Raw genomic sequence first — 22,402 nt, 5'->3', positions numbered from 1 at the left:
TTCATTCTTCAGGACCATCATCATAAGAAGCATATGGGCTGTTGGACTGTTGGATGTTGGATGATGGCATTAAGCAGAAATTTTTTTAGATGGTCTCAGACTCCATCAATCACATACAAATGAATTTTCCTAGCTCTTTCACTGAAGGGTTAGATATTGAGTTTGATACTGTGGATTTCTGTTCAGACACATCCTACACCCCATTGATGTAGTGAGAACATACTTGTCCTCTTGCCCAGTTTCTGCCTTAGTGACTTCTTCTATTCTTCTGATACTAGGGAAACCTCCAGAGTCAAATTTTTCTCCATTTACCTCCCCAGTCCCCACCCCCTCCATATAATTATTATAGAGACAGACATTACAAGGGGAAAGACTTTCAAAGATGTAAATTAATACGCAAATTAAAAAGAAAGTATGAAGAAAGATGCTCTCTGTCTTTAGAGAAAGAACTGACAAATAGGTGTGTCTAATGGTAGCCATCTCTAGGGTGGGGGAAGAAGGGAAGAAAAAAGGGGGAAAAAATTTACACAATAACTTTGTTGTATATTTGGAAGGAATAGCAAATTGTACATGGTAGCTTTGCAGTTTCACATATAATCATCTTTTTCATTGCACTGTGTTATGGAAATGCTTTTTTTGTTTTGTGAATTGAAAATAAAATAAATTTTTAAAAGACAAAGAAAATAAATGAGGATACAAACAAAGATGTAAATTAAATCAGATATTAAAAACAATTTAGGAGTAAATGCTATGCTATCTGCAGGTGAAGACTGAAGCAGATTGATTTCTTCAGTGTCTTAGGAACAAAAAGTTCAGTTACTTTTCAAGATTTGATCAGGTGGAGGGAGCTTGGCTGTTAGGATCATTCACCTTGGCAAAAGAGAAAGAAAGAAAAAGAGAGAAGGAGGAGGGAGGGAAGAAGAGAGAGGGGGGAGGGAAGAAAGAAAGGAAAGGGAGAAGAGGGAGGGAGGAAGAGAGAGAAAGAGAGTGAAAGAGAGAAAGAAGAAAGAGGAAGGAAGGAAGAGAGGAAGGAAGGGGAGGAGTGAAGGAAGGAAAGAGAGAGGAAAAGGGAAGGAAGGAAAGGAGTGAGGGAGGAAAAGAGAAGGAAGGAAAGAAAGAAGGGATAGAAGGAAAGAAAAGGGAGAGAAGAGAAGAAAAATCTCTTATTCTCTTATTTTTGCTTCTCTCCAGGCTAATGAAAAATTCACAAAGATAAAGGCAAGAAATACTGATCTTAGAGGAAAAAATAAAATTCTTAATGACCAGCTTAAAACTGCTCTACAGGAAGAATACGGATATTTTATGGCCAAGCTAGTGTCCCAAGAAGTGTATGTTTCAATTCATACTTTACAACAGACTATTTCAGTATGCTGCCACCAAGTGGTGAGAATTCATCAAGGTTTAAGTGGTCAGGAACTGCATGCTTTTCCTGAGAAACCCATTCCAGCTTTCACCTACAAATGTGAAATGTAACATGTTAGATTTTTAGTATCACTAACATGTCATGCCAAGTCTGACTGTCTTCATATTATATAATATGGTTTTTCAGCTTTAGAGCCAGTCAACCAACATTAGGACTAGCAACATTGTTTCATTTCTAAACTACTCATAAGAAAAGAATCATGACTTTGTTCACCCAAACCTCCCAAACAGATGCACCTTTAAAGTGAGAATGAGGTAGTTAAAAGTAAGCTTAAGTACTTGGACAGGGAACCATCTTCTCAACAGATGTTTACAGTTTAAGTAATTCAAAGTAATTGGGGCAGCAAAATATGGGTATTTGGCACCCCCTATTTTTTAATAATAAACATTTTATTTATAGTTTTGTGTTCCAATTTTTATCCTTTTTTCCCTCCCTCCCCTCTCCCCTCCCTGAGGTGGCAATCAGATATGGGTTATACATGTATGATTATGTAAAACGTTACCATATTTTTCATTTTGTACAAGAAAACTTGATTAAAAGAAAAAAATGAAAGGAAGTGAAAAAAAAAGTAAGCTTAAGAAATATGTCACCATTTGAAAGCAGTACTATTCACAAGTGTCATGTAGATCAAGAAAAGCTCAGGTCAATGCATGGGAGACAGATCTCCCATGGATGATTAAGAAAAATGAGGAATGTTTTAGAGGTTAATTTGATTAGCTTAAAATAATGTAGCATCCTCAGCTCTCTCTGATCCCTTTGAAGTTACTTTTAACATCCGTGAGGTGAAGAATAAGAAAAACCACAAACATACACACACAACCTGGGGAAACACCAATGTATTTAATTATTTGCAATTTAATTTTTTTTAATTTACAACAGATAATAATCTGCCAGTCTCCCTGGTTTGAGTAAAGAGAAACTAGTCAAAGTGGAATAAATCCAATTTTAGAAAGCTTTGTCAATTCTTATAATACTAACAAGAACTTCTCTGTCATCCCAGAATTATAAAAGCAATGGAAATTTTTCCTTCGTCTCCTGCTTTATTTTTCTTTGTGTGATTTGGAATGTCAAAGGAATTTATTGAAAAGTCTACTCAGGGGGCAACTAGGTGGCTCAGTGGATAGAGCACAAGCCCTGGATTGAGGAGGACCTGAGTTCAAATCCAGCCTCAGACACTTGACACTTAGTAGCTGTGTGACCCTGGGCAACTCACTTAACCCTCATTGCCCCACCAAAAAAAAAGGAAGAAAGAAAAGTCTACTCAGACATAGAAGAAACAATAAAGGGTCAGAAAGGCTTTTTGGTTTTCTGTCTTTGTTCATTCATTTAGCTGGATATAATGAATAGCTGAATACTTTATGATATTTTGCGGGGGGAGGGGGGAGGATTTTATTTGGTGATTGAAATTTTCCTCCCTTTGGAGGAGTTAAAATATCTTTTAAAAACTTTATCTCGGGGCAGCTAGGTGGCACAGTGGATAAAGTACTGGCCTTGGAGTCAGGAGGACCTGAGTTCAAATCTAGCTTCAAACACTTGACACTTACTAGCCATGTGACCCTGGGCAAGTCACTTAACCCCCATTGCCCTGCCCCCCCCCCAAAAGAAAAACTTTATCTCACTAAAATACAGGTTTGGTTTTTTCCCTAACTAGAATTGACAAACTAGAAGAAACTATCATTGAGAAAAGAGCTTTTTTAAACAAAAGACTAACTGACATCAAAGCTCTAGAAGAAGCGATAGAAAATCTCCGGACCCTCTATCGGTATGTAACCTTTTATACTTTCTCTATAAACCATGGTGACGTTGTTTACCTTGTTTATTTTGAAATGGATGGTAATGATAATAGCTAACTTTGAGACAGTTCTTCCTATATGATATGTACTATGTTAAGTGTGTTACAGTTATTATGTCATTCAATCCTTCCAACAACCCTAGGAAGCGGATGCTGTTATTGTTCCCATTTCACCAATGAGGCAGAGGTTAAAAGACTTGCTCAGGCTCAAACAACTAGCAATTTTCAGAGGTTGGATTTGAACTCAGGTCTACCTGACTCCAGGTCTAGCCTTCCATCCATTGGGCAACATTTAATCATAGATCTAGGTTAGTTCATAAAGAACTGTAGGAAAACAAGTCTTTCTGTTGAGCCACTTTGACCCAGTTAGAATTAATTCATTCCATTTTTTGTTAGCATCGATATTGAGTGCCCATTTGAGTGCATATCTCTATGGAAACAGAAACTCATGAGGCTTCACAAACAGTGTACCTTACAGTTTCATTACCAGGATGTTACCCTATGATGTTATTTCTGCCCCAACATTTCTCTGGTTAAATTCCCTGATTCAATTTACAGAAAGAAATATTTACCCACATTCTATTGTAATAATTCACACTGAACTGAGGTGGACTTGGTCTAGGGTGGTGGCAGGTAGAATAGGATTGATATGAGGAGCAGCTAGGTGGCACAGTGGATAAAACACTGGCCCTGGAGTCAGAAGGACCTGAGTTCAAATTTCACCTCAGACATTTACTAGCTTTGTGATTCTGGGCAAGTCATTTAACCTGATTGCCTCAAATATCTACAGCCATCTCTAGTTGTCCTGATCTGTATCTTGCCACTGAGCCCAGATAGTTCTGGAGGAGACAGTGAGGTTGGTGACCTTGAACAGCCCTCCCTCGCTTAAATCCAATTCAGCGCAAGTCATGACATCTGTCATGGTCCTCTTCAAGAATGAAGAACAAACAACAGGATTGATATGAGAAATATCTTGAAGAGTAGATTGATAGCAGTTGATGACTGACCTGATATAGGAATTCAGTCAGCACCAACTCTGTGTGAGTCACTGTGCTAAAGGCTGGAGATAGGATAAGGATAGATATAGGGACTGGACCCATCATTTTATTGACATAGGAAACTCCCAGGTGGAGAAGTTCCCTCTTCCAATGCAGGTGGGCATCTTCTCTAGAACCTAAAGTGTTAGAGAGTTGGCTAGAGTATTGACAGATTGAGTAGCTGAAGATCATGGAGCCAATATATGTCAGAGGCCAGACTTGAACTCAGATCTCCCTGAGTTCAGATAAGGCTCTACATCCATTATGTCACGCTGCCTGTTATGGGGATGAGGAAAAAATTAAATGGTCACTCTGCTCAAAGAGCTTGCATTCTACTGGAGGAGACAGCATGTATAGGAATACATATACACAAAATAAATACAAGGTAGAATTTGTAGCATTGGGGAGTGAGGAGAGTTTTACGAGGTGGGAAGATTAGGAAAGGATTCACATAGAAGGTGGTAGCATAATTTTGAAAGAAACAATGGGATTCTAAAATGCATAAGTGAGGTGAGAGAGCATTCTAGGTATGAGGGAAAGCTGGTGAAAAGGAGATTAGATAAAGTGTTCTTTATGAAGAATAAGATGACTGTTTGAGTGAACCATAGCTTGTGAGAAGAGAAAGTAATTTATAACAAGAATAGAATATTAGGTTAGGACCAGGTTGTGAAGGATTTTGAAAGCTAAACAGAAAAGTTTATATTCACTCATAGAGGTTATAGGGAGTTGTTGGAATTTGTTAATGGAAGTGACCTTTGGGAAAATTAATTTGGCACCTAGTTGGAGGATAGCTTAGTGAAAGGAGAGACATGAGGCAGAGAGCTTCTGTTCAAGGTTTAAACTGAGTTTTCTTTCTCCTGAGATCTTGGTGATTTCAGTCCTTATTTTTTTCTTTTATTTCCCTATCACTCACTTTCAGACTCCTTCACCTTCAATAATGGATCCCACAAGGGCTAGGCATCAAAGTTGGCTCAGCTTTCTCTCATGCTGAGGAATTCCCCTTTCACTGTCCTTGGCCCTTGATGTGAGGGACTTCTAGGGAAGATAACTGGGCTCAGCTGGTTTCCAGTCCCTTTTCCTTTAGGCCTTATACAATCATACGCAAAAACTCAACATAATGCTCTGTTTTTTATATAATCTGCTTCAGCTCCCATACCCATTTCTTCCTCACATTCAGACCCTAATCACAGGTTATTCTCTTTCTTTTCTTCTTGATTCCCCCAGTGACATTAGAGTTTGTTTTACTTACAACTAATTCTTCCCTGAATTTGCCCTTCTCTCTTAGTCCCCCCTCCCCTCTCCCTCTTTCCTCCTCTTTCCCTTTTAATGACCATATATATTTTACTCTCTGTTAACTTGTCCATGTGAAAGTGAAATTGAAGTGATGCCCACTCCCCTATTCTTTCCTTGTTTGTATCGATAGATTTCTACTTGCACACCTCAATTATATCAGCTAAATTCCACACCATTATTGCCCTTTTTTCTTAGTGCATCCCTTTCCCCCTCTCTTTCCTCTCTTATTTTAAGATCATCAAAACATAAAACCACTCCCAGATCCTTCTAATACTCAATTCCTTCTTTAGATCCTGAAGACAGGGTGCAGGTAGGTGGTGCAGTAGAAAAATCACCGGCCCTGGATTCAGGAGGACCTGAGTTCAAATTCAGCCTCAGACACTTGACACTTCCTAGTTGTGTGACCCTGGGCAAGTCACTTAACCCTCATTGCCCCACCAAAAAAAAAAAAAAAAAAGAATAGACCCTGAAGACATTAGGATCACCTAATCATTAGAATATTAACACTTCATCCCCATGTAATTTCTTCTGATTACCCACTTGTATTTACCTTTTTATGTTTCTCTTGACTCTTCTGCTTGTATTTCAAGGTTTCTACTCAATTTTCATCTTTTAATCAAGAATGCTTGGAAGTTCTCTAATTAAAGATCCATTTTTTTCGCTATAAGTATACTTATTTTTTCTGGGAAAGTTATTTTTGGTTGTAAGCCTATATATTTTGTCCTTTGGAATATTGTATTCTATGCTTTCCACTAATTAGAGTGGTAGCTGATGAATCTTCTGTGATCTTGACTGTTGTTCTTTGGTACTTAAATTCTCATTGGCTGTTTACAGTATTTTTTATAACAAGAAACTCTGGATTTTGGCTCCAATGTTCTTGGGAGTTTTCATGGTGGAGTTTCCTTTTGGAAGGTGACCAGTGGGTTTTTGTTATTTTCATTTTCCTTACTGTTAAAAAAGTCTAGACAGTTTTTTTTATGATTTCTTGAAATATGATATTCAGGCTATGTGTGTGTATGGGGGAGGAAGGGCTCTGTCAGGCAGTCCAATAATTCCTAAATTATTTCTCTTTGATCTATTTTCCACCTTAGTATTTTTAATAAGCAATTGTTAAAATTTTTTTCCAGTCTTTTGACTTTACTTTTATATTTCTTCTTATTTCATAGAGTCATTAATTTCTGTTTGGTTCATTATAATTTTCATGGAATCTGTTACCTAGGTAAGCTTTTGTACCTCTTGCACTTAATTCTCTAAATCTTTTTATGCCCCCAAAGCCCTGGTTTCTTTTCAAATTCTTTACTCTTTCTTAATCTTTCACTTATTTAACGATATTGGTTTTTCTTTCTTTTTTTCCAGGGCAACGAGGATTAAGTGACTTGCCCAGGGTCACATAGCTCATAAGTGTCAAGTGTCTGAGGCCAGATTTGAACTCAGGTCCTCCTGAATCAAGGACCAGTGCTTTATCCACTGTGCCACCTAGCTGCCCCCCACGATATTAGTTTTAACTCAAAAAACCCCAAACAAACCTCCAACTGACTTTTGGGCCAAACTTTTTTCTTTGAGGTTTTGCTTATAGGTCTTTTTAAAGTTATTATCCTCTTCTGGATTTGTGTCATTTTCATCCCCAGCAACATAAGAACTCTTCATTGGGAGTGTCTTTTATTGTTCCCAGATTAGGATTTTGAGTTAAAGCCAGGCTCTATGTACTTTTGGGGGGCCAATTAGGATCTTATTTTATTCTGGTTTATCTTGGTTATTACTGTTAGGTTCTCTGGATATTAAGTGCTGTGTTCTATAGGCTTCACACACATCATCATTTAAGCCAGAATTGCAAACTTTCAATGGGCCCTATGTGATCTGATCTAGGATATGGAATGGTCACTGCCATCTTGGACTTTCCAAGTTCCAAACCCTCATTTGGGTCAAGGCAACACAGCTGGATACTTGTTCCTTGGTGAAGATCCAGTAGATATTTTCTACCTCCCCCCCCCCCCCCGCCCCGGCCCCCCTGCCACTAGCTAGAAGACTCTGTAGGTTTGATACAACAGTGCTACCTGCTTACCCTTGGTCTAGGTGGTAAATCAACAATCCTACTTTAATGTCAGAACATTCCAGACCTTCCACAACTAACCTAGCCCTGTTCTTGTGCCCCAGGGCCAGGTCCATGATCATTCCCTAGAATTAGAGCTATAATGTTTATGGCTCTTTTTGTAGCCCAGGGATTGAGTATGTAAGGTTGGCCCATTCTTTTTCCACATTTCCTACCATGGTCACTCATCTGTGGACCAAATTCCTGATCTTGGTCTGAAAAAAGAAATGACTCACTGTGGTTTCTGGTTAGATCTTCTGATCACTACTTTGTGTGGAGTTCTTGCCAGATCTTTGTTAGAGTAGTTATTGGAGAAACTAAACTGTATTACTTCCTTCTATTTTACCGTCTTTTTTGATCTCTAATCTTTCCATTTAAAAAATAAGATTCTGTCCAGTTTCAAGAACTTATATTAGTTCCCTATTTTCTTTGGTGTCAAATATAAACTTGCTCCAGAATTCAAGGTCTTCCAATAATTTGTTCATTCTAATTCTCCTAATGTCATTCCTCATTAGCTTCTTACTTGTTTAATTTTAAATCTTAAATGATTTGTTTCATTTTCCCTCTATATCTTTTTGTACCATATTCCTCCACCTGATACAGCTCTTCTCTGTTTCTTACCAACTTATATCAACCTACTCAAAATGTACCTCTTGGAAGCCTTCTATGAAGGCCACAACAGGGTCTGTTCATCTATATACTTGTCATTCTATAGTGTTGATGTATGTACTTTGTACTATGGGGGAAGCTAGGTGGTACAATGGATAGAGCACTGGCTCTGAATTTGGGAGGACTTGAATTCAAATCTCACCTCAGACACTTACTAACTTTGTGACCCTGAGCAAATCACTTAACCCTAATTGTCTTAAACATCTGGGGCCATTTCCAGTCATCCTGATGTATATCTTGCCACTGGACCCAGATGGTTCTGGAGGAGAAAGTAAGGTTGTTGACCTTCCACAGCCCTCCTTCCCTTAAATCTAGTTCACTACAAGTCATGAAATCACCCTGATATCATGTCCATCTTCAAGAACAAAGGGCAAAAAATAACAATAACTTTGCACTATATTGATTCAATCAATCCATAAGTGTTGATTTAACATCTGTTATGTGCCAGGTACTGTGCTGGTTTTGGGAAGACAAAGACAAAATTACTCTTGAGAAGTTTATATATTCTACATGACAGACATGTACACAGATAAATTAATATCTGAAATATATGCAAAATAAAAGCAAAAGGTAATTTTGAAGGGGAGGCCCAAGCAGCTTGGTGTTCAAGGAAGATCTCTTAAAGGATTAGCACTTAAACTAAACTTGGAAGGAAATTAAATAGTTTAAGATGGAAAATGAGGAAAAACTGTATTCCATGCATGGAGGACATCTAATGCAAAAGCATGGAGGTGGGAAAATGGATTGCCAAATTTGTGAAGGAAAACAAGAAGGCCAGTTTATTTGGACTATAGGATGAGTGAAAGAAAATAATTTGTAATAAGCAAATAATTTTGAAGAACTTCAAAAGCCAAATAAAAGAATTTATATTCACCTAGAGATAATAAGAAATCCTAGAGTTTGAGAGAGTGAGGTATGTAGACCTGTGTTTTAGGAATAAAACTTTCACAGATATGTGGAGAATAGTTTGGAGAGGGGAGAGAGATGCAAGTCAGGGAGACCAATTATAAGGTGGATACCAATTACAGTGGATAGAAGGCCAGGTCTGAAGTCAAGAAGACTCATCTTTCTGAGTTCAAACCTGACTTCAGACACTTAGTAGCTGTATGATCCTGGTCAAGTCACAACCCTATTTGCCTCGATTTCTTATATGTCAAATGAGCTGGAGAAGAAGATGACAAACCACTCCAGTATCTTTTCCAATAAAACTTCAATTGGGGTCACAAAGAGTTGGACACAACTGAAAACAAAAACAAACAAAAGAGTTGTTGCATAAATAATAAGGAACCACATAAGGATAGTTATGGTCTGAAGAAATACATGTGAGATTTTATTAGAGGTAGAATAAAGAAGATTTGGTAACCAATTGGTTATGTGGTATGAGGGTGAGTGATATGACAAAGATGACCCAATGTTGAGTATTTCAGTAACTAGAAGGATGGGGATGCCCTTGACTACAACAGAAAGGTTAGGAAGAGGTATGGGTTTTGAGAAAATGAATTCTAAACATCTCTAATTTGAGATGCTTGAGGAACATCCAGTTCAAAATATCAGATGTTAATTATTGAATGTTAATTGAGTTATCATTGTATTGGTTTATCAACAGATTCTTTATTTATTCTTTAAGTTTGTGTTCTGCACCCCAACTAGAAAAGAAATTTCTTCAGGGCAAGTATATTTTCTAGTATGCATAAATTCAATGTGTATTTATTGCTATTAAATTCAAAATATTGCATTTTATTTCAGAACAACTATAGAATCTTATCGTAAACAAATAGAGTTCCTGAAAGGAAATTGGGTGAAAGAAAGTCAAAGAAGGTAAATTTATTGTTAAAATTCACTTTGTTAAAGGTGACTTAGAAATTCTTGCTGTGGACACAGCAATTTGTATATCGATGAGGGAGAAAACAGTCACTTATTGATTACTGGAGTTCAAAAAGACCATCTTCACAAAATAAAATTCTGTTTATCTCTAAACCTTTTTGACTCCATGTAAAAGAATTGGGATTATTGGAAGTAATGTGGATAAATAAAGAATATTAAGGGGGCAGCTAGGTGGCACAGTGGATAAGCACTAGCCCTGGATTCAGGAGGACCTGAGTTCAGATCCGGCCTCACACACTTGACACTTACTAGCTGTGTGACCCTGGGCAAGTCACTTAACCTTCATTGCCCCACCAAAAAAAAAAAAGAAAGAAAGAAAAAGAAAAAGAATATTAAGAAGTACTTCATTAAAATGTGTACAAATAATGGAATGTTGCTCTTACATCGAGAAAATTATATTATATGTATATTCATATAATATATGAATGTCAATAACCCTAGGGAAAGAACTGTCATGGAATACCTCAAAGATCATTCTCTGGTGCTGTTCCATTCAATATTTTTATCAGCAATTTGTATGAAAGCATATGTGGCATGCTTCTCAAATTTGGAAATGACACAGAGAAGATTTAGCTAAACCATTTGTTGACAGAATTGAAATTCAAAAAGATTTCAGTGATGGACCAGCTCTAAGAAGATGAAATTTAATTGAGATAAATGTAAAGTCATTTAAAAAAAACCTGTACATGTACAAGATAAGGAAGCTTATAATGACAATAGTTGTCATGAAAAAGATCTAGGGGCCTTATTGAAGTATAAATTCAATATGAGTTTATATTATGATTGGGTAGCCAGAAAGGCTAATTGTCATCTTAGTCAGCCTTAATAGAAGTCTATTGAATAGAATAAAGGCTTTGATAATTCCCTTGTACCATAACCCAGGCAGATCACAAATAGAGTAGGCTGTACTTTAAGAAAGATATTGAAAACATAGAATGTGCATAAAATAAAACAACCACTGTATTGAGAGAACTGAAAACAAAGCCATTAGGCTTATCTAGTAGAAGGAATTGGGGATATTTTACTTGAAGGAGAGATTTGGGTTGAGTAGAAGGGCAAGGAAGAAATACAAAAGGCTATCCTATAGAAGAATATTTACCTTGGTAAGGTGATAGATAGATAGATAGATAGATAGATAGATAGATAGATAGATAGATAGATAGATATACTCCTTTATTATATTTCATCTAATGTTTATGATCAGAGGATCATTGATTTGTTATTTGTGTTGTCATTCTTCCCTGAGAACCTTGAATTATCTTAAATGAATGGGAAACACCTTATTGCAAAAGAGGCTGGAAGGTGGCATTTTGTTCTGCCAAATAAAAGTGTTTGCATAATCAATTCATAGTAAGACCAATAGGATCTTATATTCTCCATATCCTACAGCTTGGGGTTGGTTTTGTATTGTGTAAAATGATGAACATGTGTTTCATTGTTCAATATCATTGGGAAAGCTTTCTTGTTATCTTCAAGGGTCTTCTCTGTGGCTATTGGTGCACACTAACAGTACCTGCTGTGCTAGTGAGCATAACTCAAATGTTCTAGACTACATCCAGAATCATCTGGGTTCTTCCTAGATGTACTGTCTCTATTTTAATGTGAGCTCCTTGAAGGCAGGCATCTTGCTTTATATTTATATCTGTAGGACAGAGTACAGTGCTTTGTATGTAGTAAGTGTGGGGCAAAAAATCTTTTTCATTCATTCATCACCCAATATAGGATGCAGAAGAGTTCCCCAAGACCAGACTGAGCAGGGTTTGGGGTTTCATAGAATTGATCTCCCATCTTTTGTTTCTCATCTGGCTCACTATCTAATCTAGGACCCTTGACACCATGTCCTCAGTGGGTACAGTCAACGTTATTCTATCGATGTGATGGTACGTATCAATACCTTTGGGAAATAGGACCTCTTTCATTTCTCTACCCACCAGAATATGGCAAAATGAGGGGAAGTTCAAATGGTCCTGGGGAAGGATGGTGAAGGCATATATTGTACTGTCTATCCCACATGATAGCAAAGCGCTTATGACTAGTCTCAGCCACAAGAATATAAAAATGCCATTAGTGAGATCAATGACCTCAGACAAATCACCTGGGGCCTGAGCAACATGGTCCACCACATTGACAAACTAAGGGGTGACCACAGTGATAGACATAATGACTGTTCAGATCCTTGTGGTCCATTATGAACTACCACGCACCATCTTCCTCAGACTACACAATGTTTTTATTAGGCGATGTGGTATGGCAAAGTACTCTGGATTCCTTCCTCTCCATTATTAAGGAGGAATTAACTTTCACCTCTAAGACCTACTTCATTTTTAACTACATGAGATGATTTGGGCAACTACAAACGTTTCCATTTGACCCTGCCCACGATAACCAGCAAAGAGGTTTTAGTAGCTCCTACATGTATGCCAACTTCTTTTTTTTAAGTAGTAAACATTTTTATTTATAGTTTTGAGGAGAAAATTCTATACCTCCTTCCCTCCCTCCCATCCCCCTTGATTGAGGTGGTAAGCAATCAGATATGGGTGATACATGTACAATTATGTAAAGCATTACCACATTAGTCATTTATTCCAACTTCTAAGTACTCAAAAAATGTTCCCCAAACACCCAGAGAAGCTGGAGTGCCCCCAATGAACCCACTAGGAATCTCCTGCTATAATAGTAACCCAGCTGCCAGTATCCAGAAGTCCTTTATATCCAAGTGGGGTAAGGCTTTAGGACTTAAGCAGGGCTAGGGGGCCCTTACTGCCCTGGGGATGGATGTCATCTTACATTTTTATTAGCATCCCCATTGTATGGTAATGCATCCCCTCTTTATCAACCCAATATTTCAGGAACCACACCAAAAGCTCTTTACAGGAGAGGAAATTGTCACCCTCTGGCCACCAAACAAGGTGAAAGGTTCTCTTCCTGTCATCCCCAGATAGCTCATTTGTGTAGATATTTGACAGACAAATGACCTCCCATTCAAATCCTACTAGTTGATGTGCTAGGTCTGTCTCACATGAGAGACTCATGGTTAAAGCCTAACATTATTTAAATGGAGTTCTACCCAAAAGACTGGTTCTAATTACTCTTGTTGCAGATGAGCCATAAGGCATGGGGACTAGTAGCAGAACAGCATAGATTCAGTCCTGCCCCCAAAAAGAACTGACTACAAAAGAAACTCATCTTTATGTGACCAGGTCTTCATAAATCCCCATCTTAACTACCTAAAAAGAGACAAAAGACAGTGCCCATCTGAGATCTCCGATTGATTCAATAGGATTTTTAAAAGTAAATTTTCTATGTCATTCCCAGGCTAATGAAATTGCATGGCTTGGAAAAGCTCCAGACTGGCTCTTTGGACCATGACCCCACCAACTAACCATTATTCAATGACTCATCCTCCTATTGTTTTAACTTCTCCTGGAGCCTACTAAGTTCCTTGGTGGTGCAAACTCATCTTCCCCCAGAGGTCATACTAGATAAACAGTGTCTCTCTACTATCAGAGTCAGTTCCCAGTTCTCTTCCTCACACACATTCTTATCATCCTTCCTTAAAATCTTAACCCCAATAGGATTCAACACATTTTCCAGTGAGATCCCTTGAGTCAGAGGCCGTACTTCCCACCTATAGTATATAGGTTTAGGCCCCAATCAATATCATTTCTTTCACCTGTACTGTTACTAAGTCTTTAGGTGGGTGACTCCTCTGTTTTCAGAAAACAATTCTTAAAACCCCAAAACCTATTGTATTGGTTAGGATATTTGCCTTATCTCTTGACAACAATAGAAAATGAACTCCCTTACACTGGGGCATAGGCATCAGACCCAAGGGTTCTGATCCTAGCCTGGTCAGTGGCTCATGGATCTAAGTGACATGAGAGGAGGGAAATTCCTTGTCACTGAGGCACTGGGTCATAGAACTCAACCCTTGCTCTCTAAGATGCAGTTGCACCTTAGAGTTCTAGTCCCAGCTCTAGTCAACAACTTTTGGACCTAAAAGGAAATAGCTTCCCTACAACTCAAGTTCATGATTCAGTGGTCCAGCCCTTCTTTTCTTCAGAGAAGACTGAAAGGGTGGCAGCAAGGCTGCCTATTCCACACGGTCTGGGAAGGTGCAATTGCCAGGTAATTTAGTCAGCTTTATTTAGCAGCTCATGATCTAAAGGGAAGTACTAGTGGTCTGGAGGTTCAGTTGGATTCTGTCAAGGATGACTCCAACAGCCATTACAGGAGGTATTAGGAGCATAATGACACCATTCCCAGAGGCTGGTGGTAAATGTGAAGAAGATACAGAGGCAAGAAGTGCAGGTAGCAAAACCTATAGAAAGGAATAGGGAAGGAGAGAAAGGAGGAATACTACCTGGAAGAGCTGCGGGCAAGGGAAGGTCTAGAAGGAAATCTCACTAAAAGACTTAGGTAACACCTATGGGAAGGAAAAGATGATCCCTCGGCATCAACAGAGGGTAGGAAACACTCTTGCTCTCAAGGGACTGGCAGTGACTGATCCACTGACTAAGGATTTGAGTGGAAGATTTTTATAGAGTTCTTCATAGACATCACCATCCCCATCTGCATAGTGATGTGACATATTTCCAAGAGCAGAGTAAGTGAAGGATAGTCCAGTCTTGGCCATCTCAATGATGATAGCATTATGCCAGGAAACAGGGTAGGTTATCAGAATTCACAGAAAAAGCCAATGCATTAGTAGGAGAAGGGAAAGAGGGGTGGTCAGCAAGACAACTAGTAAATTTTCATATCAAATTAAAACTGCATCACATGTCAGAGTCATGAGATGGACCCCAGGCCACAAAATAGAGTCTAAAAAAAGTCAAAGGATCACATACCAATGCATATCCCCATTACATATATTCACATCTTTATTTAGCTGCTAAATAAACAATTTATTCCCATTTTTCTTTCTCCCCATTATTTAGTATTTTAATTTTGCCTCAATATACATGCAAAAACCATTTCTGTGTGTGAGGCAATTGCCCAGTGTCACTAGTAAGTGTTAAGTGTCTGAGGTCAGATTTGAACTCAGGTCCTCCTGAGTCCAGGGCCGGTGTTTTTTATCACTGCGTCATCTAGCTGCCCAACAGTCATTCTTTTTTATTTGAATAGAATTACTCCCGTATAAGTTATTTTTAATTATTTAGTTCTTGTGGGTGGGAGGTGGGAATGGAGGGGGGAAGAGAAATTGGAACATTCATTCTTAAAACTTTGAATTTCAAATTCTCTCCCTTCCTCCCTCCCTACACCCCTCATTGAGCAGACAATCAGTTCTATATAGGTTATATATGTATGGTCATGCAAAATATATTTCCATATAGCTCATGTTGTGAAAGAAAATGAAAACTCCCAGGAATTTTATAGCCAAATTCCAGAGTTTCTAAGGCAGGGAGAGAATATTCTATAATAATCCTGGGAGTTTTCATTTTGGGATCTCTTTCAGGAAGTAATTAGTGGATTCTTTCAATTTCTATTTCACGCTCTGGTTCTAGAATATCAGGGTAGTTTTTCTTGATAATTTTTTGAAAGATGATGTTTGCTATTTTTAAAAATCATGGCTTTCAGGTAGTCTAAAAAAATTTAAATGATCTTTCTTGGATCTATTTTCCTGGTCAATTGTTTTTCCACTAAGATATTTTACAGTTGTCTTCTATTTTTCATTCTTTTGGTATTATTGGTTTTTTTTGATTTCTCATAAAGCTATTAGTTTCCATTTGCTCAATTCTAATTTTTAAGGAATTATTTTCTTCTGTGAATTTTTGTATCTCCTTTTCTATTTGGGCCATTTCTACCTTTTAAGGAGTTTTTTCTTCAGTTAATTTTTGTACTTCTTTTACCAGTCAGCCAATTCTGTTTTTTAAAGTGTTATTTTCTTAGTATTTTTTTCTCCGTTCTCAAGCTGTTGACTCATTTTTCATGATTATTTGTATCACTCTCATTTTTCTTCTCCTTTTTTTCTTCTACATCTCTTATTTGATTTTCAAAATCCTTTTTGAGTTCTTCCATGGGCTGAGACCAATTCATATTTTTCTTGGAGGCTTTCTCAATGTGTGTTTTGATCTTCCTTATCACCATAGTAACTTTCTATGGTCATAATTATTTTCTGTTGTTTGCTCATTTTCTTTGTTAAAGTGGGGGGGGTCTTCTTTCAAAGTGGAGGGTACACTGTCCCAAGCTTCAGGGGTTTTGTGAAGCTGTTTTCAGAGATACTTCTAGGAACCTGTAAGTTTTCAGTTTATTCAGGTGATATGACCAAAGGAGAGGTGTATTTACTACTCTCTTGGACTGTGTTCAAGTCTATGAACAACCACAAGCACTCTTTTTTGCCCTGAGAGGTTCCTGCTCTATTTATTGTTCACACAAGTTCTGGTTTTCTTATGCTTTTCCTCACCCTGGGATTGCCACCTAGGACTGCAACTCAGATCTGAGTATGGGCAAAGCAACAGAGTCCTCCCTCAGTGGCAGCAAAAAGATCCCTGTAATATCCTTCTGATCAGTTGTTCAAACCCTCAGTATCTGTGGGCTAAGAGCTCTGGAAGCAGCTATTACTGCTGCTTGTTCCCAAGATCCACTCCTGGTTTTCTGGGTCTGGGTCTGTGCTGGTATGGCCTGCACTGGAGTGCACTCCACTCTCAGCCAGGTGCAACAGACCTTTCCTGCTGACTTTCTAAGTTGTATTTGGCTGGAAAATTATTTACCCCTGTTCTTTTGTGGGTTCTGCTGCTCTAGTAATTGTTTTATGGCATTATTTAAAGGTGTTTGGAGGGATTTGGGGGAGAGGTCAGGGGACTTACTGTGTTTTCTCCACCATCCTGGCTCTGCCACCCTCCCATTTTTCTTATTCTGACAATTCAGCTTTTCTATTATTCTTAGAGTCAGGGAATACTAGCCCTTTTAACATCTTTAGTTTCACTTTGAACATCCTTAAGCACCCATCCTTAAGCACCCATCAGACTAATCCTATAAGGTCACTTGGGTTTTTCTCCCTATCTCATTGGGAGGACTTCACCATACACAACCAGAAGTGTGACATCCATAGGGAGCCAGATTACTATGTTGGGTCATCCAGTCACTGGAAGCTTCCCTTCCTCTTCATCACCCTTCCCCCACTTCAACCCCAAATTTGACCAGAGTACTTCCAATCTAGTCCTGAAAAATAATGCCAAATGTTTTAGTTCAGGCTTAACTCAGGGCAGTCTTGGTAGTTCAGGTTAGGGAATTAATTGGATTGAGATGCTCATGAGCAATAAAATGTTTAACAAAGAGAAGTATGCACAAACTCTCATGAATCAATAATTCATATAAATCATGATTTATATGAACATATTTCTACTTTATTTCTGCCTGTGCCAAGGCAGCAATGCCTAATTAGAGAAGCATGCTGACTCAGATAGCAGTAGGAATTCCTCAAAGCTGAGGTGCCCTGTCTCTTCGTAGGCTGTTTTATATATATATATATATATATATATACACACACACACATATATATATATACACATATATATACATATATATATGTGTGTATATATATATATATATATATATAAAAAACTCAGGTGACCAGGAAGACACATCAATACTTCAACTACTAATCTCCTATATCAATCAACCAAGGAAGATCCCCTTTTTCCTTGAAAAAGAAACCAGTCCAACTTTCATAAAACAGATACTACTCCAGTCACATCCAGTCTTCTTAATGGCTCAGAGGGAGAGTAAATAGCAATTGCTTCTGCTTTGGCCAGAAACCACAAAGGCCTTCCCTTCCCAGACTTTTCTTTCTTTGTTTCTCTCTCTCTTTCTTTCCCCCCCTCCTTCCTTTCTTCTTTACTTCTTCCTTCCTTCATCCATCCATCCATCCATCCATCCGTTCCTTCATTTGTTTTGACTAAATAAAGGAGGCCATTATTTGCCTCATTAACTGGCCTTAATCACAAAATGGGCATTGCCTCAGGCAAACTAAGACCTGGGAAAGACCTTAGATTAAAAAGGCCAAGGTCTGGGGCAGCTAGGTGGCGGGCACCAGCCCTGGAGTCAGGAGTACCTGAGTTCAAATCCGGTCTCAGACACTTAACACTTACTAGCTGTGTGACCCTGGGCAAGTCACTTAACCCCAATTGCCTCACTAAAAAAAAAAAAAAAAAAAAAGGCCAAGGTCTCCCACTGCAATCCTTGGCCATCTCCAGTCACTCTGATGTCTACCTTGCCACTGGACCCAGATGTCTCTGGAAGAGAGAGTGAGGTTGGTGACTTTGCATAGCCCTCCTTCACTTAAATCCAATTCACCAAAAGTCATGACATCACCTTCTGATGTCATGGTCCTCTTTAAGAATGAAGGACAGGGGCAGCTAGGTGACACAGTGGATAAAGCACTGGCCTCTAATTCAGGAGGACCTCGGTTCAAATCTGGCCTCAGACACTGGACACTTACTAGCTGGGTGACCCTGGGCATGTCACTTAAGCCTCATTGCCCCACAAGAAAATAAATAAATAAAATACGTTTAAAAAAAAAAAGAATGAAGGACAGGGGGCAGCTAGGTGGTGCAGTGGATAGAGCACTGGTCCTGGAGTCAGGAGTACCTGAGTTCAAATCCAGCCTCAGACACTTAACACTTACTAGCTGTGTGACCCTGGGCAAGTCACTTAACCCCAATTGCCTCGCTAAAAAAAAAAAAAAAGAATGAAGGACAGGGGGCAGCTAGGTGGCATAGTGGATGGAGCACTAGCCCTGGAGTCAGGAGGACCTGAGTTCAAATTTGACCTCAGACACTTGACACTTAGTAGCTGTGTGACTCTGGGCAAGTCACTCAACATTCATTGCCCTGCAACAAAAGTAAATAAATAATGAAGGACAGGTGGCAGCTAGGTAGCACAGTGGATACACTTGACACTTAGTAACTGTGTGACTCTGGGCAAGTCACTTAACCTTCATTGCCCCACCAAAAAAAAGAAAAGAAATGAAGGACAAACAACAATCCTTTCTGCAACTGGCTTTGGTAAGTCTCTATACTGGCCCCCAGGAGTTGGGAAGGGTCCCCCAAAATATTGCTTAGAGTAGTATCCTAAGGCTTTACTCTTATGCAAAAGCCATCCTTCTTTCCCTGTTTCTCTTGGATGAGTGTTTCCTCATGAATGATATTAATTCAATTTAATCAATAGTTAGTTTCTGGTCTCTGCCTTTCTTTACTTTCTTGCACCTCAAGTTCCACATGATTCACCAACTTCCAGCTCAAAGCAGGTTCTAAAAATTATATATAAATTATGTCTGTGTTTTTAAAGTTAATTCTACCTACTCTCCTTACATAAAAAGTATATAGTAACTCTGAGCTCCTCCAATGAGAAGGAATGTATTCACTCCTCACCTATTTTTGTTCAATTTAATTTCTTCTTCTCACTTAGCACTGCATACTACCTTTTTTGTGACTGCTATTTTCTGAAGAGTGTGTGTGTGTCAGTAAAAGTAGAAATCAGCACCACAAGTTATTTCTGTAGAATTATAATGCTGTGAGAATCATTGCTTTAAATTTTTCATTTAAAATGAAAGTGTCCACTTAATCATCATTCTATACACGTTCACTTCCAGTGTTATAAATCAATGGAAAATAATCCACCTTCAAAAACAGCATGAGAACTGGGTGAAAACAGAAGAAGCCAACATCCAAGAAATCATACAAAAAATTGATCAAGTTGAAAAGAGGCGAATTGAAGTAGTTGAAGAGGTAGGGGAACTTTAAAAAAATAAATGGAAATTTTAGGAAAATCAGATGTCCTTTGTAAAAAAAAAAAATTCTTGTTGACCAATTAAACAAATGTGACAACTATTTATTGTCTTTTTAAAATGTTTTTGTCCTATTAATAAATCTCATTGGGGCAGCTAGGTGGTGCAGTGGATAGAGCACCGGCCCTGGAGTCAGGAGTACCTGAGTTCAAATCTGGCCTCAGACACTTAACACTTACTAGCTGTGTGACCCTGGGCAAGTCACTTAACCCCAACTGCCTCACTTAAAAATAAATAAATAAATAAACAAACAAACAAACAAACAAACAAATAAATAAATAAATAAATAAATAAATGAATGAATGAATAAATAAATAAATAAGTAAATAAATGAATAAATAAATACATAAATAAATCTCATGTTTAAGAGTAAATAATTTTATTTTCTTAAGAAAATTGTCTCTTTACTGTGTCTCTGCAATGGAAATTTTTAACAAAGGATAAAGAAGTATGCTCAAGAATATGGTTTTAGGTTCATGTATCTTTGAAATATTTGATTTGAAAATCATATGGAGTTTTCAGCTGGGGCAACCTCCAAAGGAAAACGCCTTTAAGAATTTGAGGAGGAAAATAATTTATCTGGATTCTCTGCATTTCCCCAAAAGCCTCTTTTATAGTTATTCCCCTCTGTATAGGGAGAGTGAGTCCAGTTTCAATAGGTCCAGATAAATCACATGAAAATAGTAAAGTGAAAGTTCAGAAAAAGGCAGCTCCCAAGGAGGTGGGGTCTAAGACAATCCTTTTGCCTGATGCTGTGCCCTCTTATTTATTAATCCACACAAACTGAATACTACATTTCCCATCTTTGTGCTTTTTCAAAGACTGTTCTCCCCCAAACCTAGAAAGTGTTCCCTTCTCACCTCCACCTCTTAGAATTCCTAGTTTTTCTAAGAGTTTATCTCAAATATCATCTTGAGATGACCTTTCCTAATTGTCCAGTTTTTAGTACCTGCTCCTTTTTGTACCCACCCCCCAAAAATCACCTTGCACGAATTTTATGTATGTATTTTATATACTTATATGTGTATCTAAGTTGCTTAAGTCCAAGGAAAATTTCATGTTTGTCTTTGTATCCTTAGCCCTAACAAAGTGCCTAAAATGTATTAAGTGCTCAAAAGAGGTTTAATTGACTCATCAATGATAATACAAAGATGAATTTCATTCCAGAAAACACATTTGTGTGTCTGTTGGAAAGTGCCAACCTGGCTACCAGGGGAGAATTATAGATCTTTCTCTCTCTCTCCTTAATAACTAGAGTATTACTTGCGATGAAGAAATCATTAAACATGAAGAAAAAATAGAAGAACTTTGTGAAGAATTAAAAGAAGAGGAGGAAATATTTTCAAAAGTTGAGCAAGATGTAACTGACAAATTAAAAGTAATAGAGGTAAATGTCATTTTAGATGAAAAAATAACTTTAAATATGTTCCCCTAATGTTACCTTTATCAGATGTTCAAAAAGATGTCAACAGCTACCAGCTCACATGTTTACTTTCTACCCCCTATCATATCTCTATCAAGAATATCCTTGATGAAAATATGAGATCAGCCAGGTTTTCTCAAATGACATTCTTCAGTGGTCCAAGTCTTTACACTCTTACATTTGACAAAAAAGTACAATGCAAACAAGATTACACTGAATTAACTTCTGAATTATGTTTTGGAAGCATCTGATTTAGTAGAAAAAACCAGCCTTAAAATGCTTGCCCTGTCTTCATGCACATGTTGAGATCATTCAAGATTCCTTAATCCAACAACTATCTTTAATGAGCTTTTAGATTCATCAGACAGTTGTTTTCTATCATGCCCATAACAATAGATGACCCTTATTGAATTTTTTTGCTAATTCCAAATATGACTTAATATTTCGGAAAACTCTTTGTATGGAAAAAATTTATGTTCCAAAAAAAATTGGAAATTGGCAAAAGCCATAAATCAGAGCTTGATTTATTGTTTGATTGATTGTCTAGTTCAAAGTTTCCTAAATTGTGGGTTGTTACCCCATGTGGGGTCATGTAACTGACTGTGAAAAATTTGGCAACAGTAAAAGGTTGTGTATGCCTATTTTATATGCCTATATACCTGGGGTCAAGTAAAAATCTCTCTGGGGAAAAGAGGTTCTGAGTGGAAAAAAATTAAGAAGCTGTGGTCTAGATCACGTGTCAAACTCAAGTACATTCCTGAATGCAACTGAGGAGATTAAAATATAATGGGGAAATATTTAACAAAATTTTTAAAAATACAATAAAACATAGATAATCTTAATGTGTGGGTTCTAAGTCAATGTGTGGCCCACAGGGATATTTATTATAGGGTTTATTGATCCTTGTTTCTATTTGAAACCAGGAGCAGGCCTTGCAAGTCACTGAATCAGCAGTGGCAGAAACTACATCTGGTACTCTTAGCTCACAGATGGTAAGGGGGTTGG

The 22,402-nt window shown here is 37.9% G+C and overlaps 1 protein-coding gene across 1 annotated transcript in view; it reads left to right on the top strand.

The window, feature by feature from the left end:
• The window catches only part of CCDC175 (coiled-coil domain containing 175), an 82,144-nt gene that overhangs the window by 29,067 nt on the left and 30,675 nt on the right, over positions 1–22,402 (top strand). The window contains exons 4-8 of the mRNA XM_043980628.1: positions 1,192–1,328; positions 3,075–3,185; positions 10,050–10,121; positions 19,780–19,915; positions 21,230–21,361. Of these exons, the coding sequence (XP_043836563.1) occupies positions 1,192–1,328; positions 3,075–3,185; positions 10,050–10,121; positions 19,780–19,915; positions 21,230–21,361 (588 nt within the window). The remainder of the gene's footprint in view (positions 1–1,191; positions 1,329–3,074; positions 3,186–10,049; positions 10,122–19,779; positions 19,916–21,229; positions 21,362–22,402) is intronic.

Source organism: Dromiciops gliroides, chromosome 2, assembly GCF_019393635.1.
Source record: "Dromiciops gliroides isolate mDroGli1 chromosome 2, mDroGli1.pri, whole genome shotgun sequence".
In the NCBI taxonomy this organism is placed as follows: Eukaryota; Metazoa; Chordata; class Mammalia; order Microbiotheria; family Microbiotheriidae; genus Dromiciops; species Dromiciops gliroides.
This window is presented reverse-complemented; position numbering and strand designations above follow the sequence as displayed.